Genomic DNA, 6,222 nt, shown 5'->3' on the forward strand with positions numbered 1-6,222 from the left:
TCTACTTCACTCATGAGAATTATTAAAATGGAAAAGGTTGATAATATTTGGAGTAACTGGACTTTATTAGAATTATTAGTGAAAATATAAAATCTAACAGCCACTTTTACAAAATGATATGATGTACAGATCATTATTTAGCTACTCAAAGTTTTATAAGTAAACCTGATCTGTAAGGAGTTTACACTAAGTCCAAAAGTAGTCTAGCTATACATCAACAAGTAATGATTAAACAGATGGCGATATTTGAGACAATAAAATACTCTTGCAATTTTAAAAAAGAAAGTACAGATGGATAAAATATGCAGTGGACTCTTTACAAACATTAATCTCTGAGAAAGAAAAATATATAAACAACAACTACTTCATGTTGAGCATGATGGTGACTCACATTTGTAATCTTGGACAGTGGAGAGGTGGCGATCCAGAGGTTCACATTCACAGCCATTCCAGATAAAATGTTCACAAGATCCTATCTCAACCAATCAAAAACTGTCTAAGACACACATTTGTTATTCCAGATATGAAGGAAGCATAAATAGAAATCACAGTCTCGATAGAGTGAAGCATAAATATGAGCCCTATTTGAAAAAAATAACTATAACAAATAGAAGCTCAGCATAGCTCCAGTGGTAAAGTGCCTGTGTATCTGGCTGAGTGCTTAAGCTAAAGCACAAAAAGGAAAAAGAAATTAACTTCTGCTATTTCCACTGATAGGAATGTTTACAGTAGTACTAAGCATAGGATGGGAATTAAAAGCTACTAATGATGGTGATCGTGAAGAAAATTTTCATTGGAAAGAACCACAGAGCCCTTTTGGTAGATTTGGATATTATATTCTGAAAATAGGTATAAGCTACAAGTACAGGTATTTGTTGAAACTGTCTGGAAAATAAAAACAAAAAAATGAAAAAAAAAGACTACCTCAATTTGAAGCAAAAGAAAATACCCTTACAATTGTTGATTAGTTAGTTCACTCTGAGTAAAATTTCATTGTGGGATCAGGTAGAGAAATATTTGATTAAGTTTTTAGCAAAATTTACAATGTCTATTAAAATACAATTTATCATAAAATGGTGCTTCGATAATAAATTCACAGCATGCTGGATCATCTCTGTACTTTAAAATGAAATGGAAAAAAAGTTGAAGACAAAAAACATAATCATACAAAGGCAGATGTGTCCATCCAACTACACTAGCCAGATTTTTATCTATTGTTGTTTTTTGTTTGTTTTAAAATCTATAGCTACAGTTACATAAAGGCCACTGCAGACAAAATAGTAAAGTTGAAAACTAAAGAAAGCCATGCTTTTGTAGGAGCACAGTGAAAAGTTCAGGAAATCCTGGTTCATCAAACCAGATATGTACACATTTCTCCAACAGCTTCAAATCACATACCCTGCCCCCCATTTATTTAGCCAGTCATTTACCAGACATGGAAGATATTAATTCTGTTAAGAAGGTCTCATGATGCTTGTATTCAAGCAAACTTTATGTACTTAATCATGGTCATACATAAAGTGCAAAAGTAATGATTCTTGTCCTTCAGATAAATGTAAAGTGCTTTTTAAGGTAAAAAGATGGGAGTTTTCAACTGAAGAAGAACTAAGAGGCAAAAAAAAACGTATGCAGACACTACTAAAATGTACAGTAAGAAGAAATGTACTCATGAAAAGGAAAAAAAGTAAAAGCAATTTGTTCTGGTTTTGCTGTGTGATGTCCACCTGGAGAGGCCCTGGCCACAGGTGGATATTGAGGTTCTGGTATTCAGAGGTTTCAGGTACCCACTAGCAATTTTGAAACATTTCTCCTATGGATAAAGGAGGACTACTCAGTAAGTGTCCACTAGAAAATCACATATAAATGTGCAATCATGAAAGAAGTGAATTTCAGTGCATTCTTATTAATGAGGTAAGGCTGCACTGGGGGCCAGGTACTTTTTCAGGGCACCTTTGACCTCACTATTCCTCAGACTGTAGATGAGGGGGTTCAACATGGGTGTCAGGATAGTGTAGAACACTGACACAACCTTGTCATGAACAGCTGTCCTGTAGGACTTGGGTCTCATGTAATTGAAAATGGTAGCTCCATAAAATAGGCCCACCACGGCCACGTGTGAAGAGCAGGTGGCAAAGGCCTTCTTGCGGGCGTCTTTGGAAGGCATGCGGAGCACAGCAGCAAGGATGAGACCGTAGGAAGTCAGGATGAGGGAAAGGGGAATCACAATCATCAACACACAGCAGATGTACATGAGATACCCAAAGACAGACGTATTGACACAGGCCAAACGCAGTACTGCGGGAGCCTCACAGAAGAAATGATCTATCTCACGTCTACCGCAGAATGGGTAGCTCAGAGTAGCCACAGCCTGCATGAGGCCATCAGCTGCCCCCAAGAGCAAGGACCCCAAAGTCATTCTCAGACACAATGGCCAGCTCATGAGAACAGAGTATCTCAGTGGGTGGCACACAGCCACATAGCGATCATAGGACATGGCTGCCAGGAGGAAGCACTCTCCACCACCCAGAGTGAGGTAGAAGAAGATCTGCAAACCGCACCCAAAGAAGGGGATGGACTTTTTGCCAGTCAGATAATCAGCTGTCATTTTTGGCACAATGGTGGAAATGAGCAACAGGTCCATGAGTGAGAGCTGGCTGAGGAGGAAGTACATGGGTGTGTGGAGCCGGTGGTCCCGGTGGATGAGAAGAATCAAGAGGGCATTGCCTGCTAGGGAGGTGAAGGAGATAGTTAGAATCATCCCAAAGAGGACTTGGTGTGCTCTGGTGTGGTTAAGCAGGCCCAGCAAAATGAAATCAGATGTGGTGTTCCCATTGTCCATGATTTCTACCAGAAGGAATCCTGGAAATGGAGAAAAGGAGACTGGTTCCAACATCAGTGAGGCTTTATATGATTGACCAATTGATTTCTAGAAAGCTATTCCTTAGAAAAATGATGAGACCTATGCCAAATCCCTTATCTGCTTTCAGGGCCTGAAAGCTTCACACACACACACACACACACACACACACACACGTATATATATGTATATATATATATATGAATAACAAATACATAGAGTATAAATACGTCATTAGTTTAGTATCTATATTATTTTTGCAATATCTTTTTTATTTTTCTTAGGTAGGTCTTGAAAGGAGTTTCACTATGTTGGAAATGAACCTTATAACTTGTGGGAGGAGGGGGGGGTAGGGGAGGGAAGGGATAGTGGGGGAAAAAGGAGGGGTAACAATGCTACAAGAAATGTACTCATTACCTTACTGATATCATTGTAACCTCTGTACAGCACCTTTAGAATGAAATAAATTCAAAAAATAAGAATAGAGATGCAGAAGTATATGAATACAGTGCCTCTTGGTCAATGTTACCCTTTTAATATTTTCACACACCCCTTCCGCTCCATTCATTCCCTCACTTTTTTAATTGTAAGGTTATGAATTATATTTCAAAATATAAATAGAGTTTTTAAATTAAGGAATATAAGAAGTTTAATGATCCAAATTGCTAAGAATTTGCAATTTACATAGGTTAAATTTATAAAAACAGATTAGAAATAAATGGCTCATCTATTTGAACTTGAATTACTGATATATAATCAATATAATGAATATAAAGCTAAGTGTGTATGTATAAGTAAGATATGTCTTCACATAGACTTGGTATCAAAATGTGCAAAAAAATTCCCATTTCAATTAATTCTCTCCAAAATGAAATCCAGGAAGAACTTTCCAAACAAAAAAAACACATTCTCAGATACAGAAAAATGAAATAGATCATAGATAGAAAGCATAAGTTAAAATCTGGGGTTATTAGTGACATTCGCAAGACAATATGTTGGAAATGATCTGTACAATGTGGAGTGGGGGGGACAGAGGGAGAAAAATGAGCGATGGGGTAACAAATTCGACAAGAAATGTTCTAATTACTTATGTAACTGTAACCCCTCGCTATATCATCTTGAAAGTAAAATTTAAAAAATTAAAAATGTGGGGTTGTTGGATGTACATGAAGTTCAATTCACAGAGGTTTAAACAGAGTAATATTGACTTTCTGGGAGATTTTCCTACCATATATAAAACTACAAAGTCAAATGATTTAATAGCTTTTTGCTATAGTAGACAGTTTCTCTTTATACTCTCAAAAATGCATGTTATTGGGTAGCTAAAAAATACTATTCTCTATACAAGAGCAGGGAATATGAATTTCTTCTCCATATCTAGCTGAACTTAACTATTTAAAAACCATTTTTAACTTTGATCTGTAAGTGCCAATCCTGACATCATCTATTGAATCCAAGAATCTGGACGAGGATACTCATTTTTTCTCAAGAGTCTTGTCTAACACAATACATCTCCATGAGAGATAGAGATAGAGTTCATTTCTTTTTAAAGCATTTCCCTTTCCACTTTTTTCATTCCCCTTGACTAAATGTAATTCTACCGTGAAAACATGATGCAAAGGGCTCTGCCCTACCCTAACTAACTGTCATATGTTATAGTTTGTTTTTGTTTTATTATTTTCTTTTTTTTATTGTGAAAATACCATACAGAGGGGTTACAATTACATGGGCAAGATAATGAGTACATTTCTTATCAAGCATTGTTGCCTCCTCCGTTGTATTTGGTTGTTTAAAAATTAAGTGTGTTGAAAATGCATCTCCCTTGCAAATGTCACCTTTCTTTCCTAGAATTGTGTTCCTCATAGTCTCACAGCTCCAGGGAGCCCTCCCAATACCGGGAGTCACATAAAACCCTCACTCTGGATCTCACTCACATCTTATTGCCAACGTTATGAAACACTTTCAACACATCTCTCATTTAAGGGACTTGATTTTCCCTGCCTTACAATCACTGAATGTTATCAAACTCAAATTTGTAGAAAGTATACTTGGAAATTTAAAAAAAAATCTATTTTTGCTGCCATGTTACCTTTTATTTTGCTTGTCTTGAAATGAATCCCAAGACCTGACACATGTTACATATGTAATACATGACATACTACTGAGCTACATCCCTAGCACGCACACACACACACACACACACACATAAAACACATATATGTAAATATAAATATGCAAATCTACCTACAGATAAATAATCATGTATTTGAATATATAAGTATATATATGAACAAATAAATATATACACACATATGTATAGTGGCTCAATGATCACCATTATACATTTCTATATATTTTGATCTTTCCCTAATATGAAATTGCTACTCATAAGACAAATATCTAGTCTCTCCACTCCCAGCTTATTTAAATGCTCTATTATTTGCCTTCTTTATCCAGTTGATAATTCAGGGAAGCTTACATAATACACACATAGTACAATGGTTTTATATTTGTGACTGCTACCTCACTGATATAATATCTGGTAGTTTTATTGATTCCTTATCATGAATTATAATTTATTTTTTCTAATTAACATCTATCAACTATGTATAATATATTCTGTGTATTTGTGCATAATTCTGTTGGCATTTGACATCATTTCTAACTTTTCAATGATTGCAGTTTTATGTTTTTAAAGTGAAATCAGGTTTTAGTCTAATGACTAGTCAATACATAATAGGATGTAGACAATTTTATGCAAAGATTATTTAAATGTGTCACTTAAAAAGCATAAAAACTAGTTGGGCACTGGTGGCTCATGCCCATAATGCTAACTACTAAGAGCCTGAGATCTGAGGATCATGGTTAAACACTAGCCTGGGCAGGAAAGTCCATGAGACTCTTTATCTACAATAAACCACTCAGAAAACCAGAAGTGGCCCTGTGGCTCAAGTGATAGAGTGCTAGCCTTGAGCTGAAATGCTGAAGGACAGCGCCCAGGCCTAGAGTTTAAGCCTCACAACCAGAAAAATAAAAAATAAAAAGGAAGTGCTCTATGTGAGGCTTGATGTTTCTTGTTTAGTTAATGTTAGTTTGTTAAAATGTGTGTATTCCTATTTTAAAAATGAGAAATTTTAACTCCAATTGAAGTGTAACTGATCCAAGCAACGTATAAAGAAGCCATTCAAAGTGGAAACAAGACAGATTTATGGCATTAATTCCTGAAAATGGGCCCATGAAGTTGGCCATTTGAGCAAAAAAGTACTGCTTTCTGTAGGAAAATAGTAGTGCTATTTAGAAAATAGTAGTGTTTGTTTAGAAACATTCCGTCTGAAAAGGATTTCCTTTCTCTATGTGTTCAGAAA

General features: G+C 35.8%; 1 protein-coding gene across 1 annotated transcript; it reads right to left on the reverse strand.

The window, feature by feature from the left end:
* Positions 1-1,903: 1,903 nt before the first annotated feature.
* LOC105985033 (olfactory receptor 2T8-like) lies at positions 1,904-2,893 on the reverse strand. The gene has a single exon (XM_013015445.1). The coding sequence runs from the start codon at positions 2,891-2,893 to the stop codon at positions 1,904-1,906; it is 990 nt and encodes a 329-aa protein (XP_012870899.1).
* Positions 2,894-6,222: the final 3,329 nt, after the last annotated feature.

The sequence above is a fragment of the Dipodomys ordii genome, unplaced genomic scaffold (assembly GCF_000151885.1).
Source record: "Dipodomys ordii isolate 6190 unplaced genomic scaffold, Dord_2.0 Scaffold27, whole genome shotgun sequence".
NCBI classification, from domain to species: domain Eukaryota; kingdom Metazoa; phylum Chordata; class Mammalia; order Rodentia; family Heteromyidae; genus Dipodomys; species Dipodomys ordii.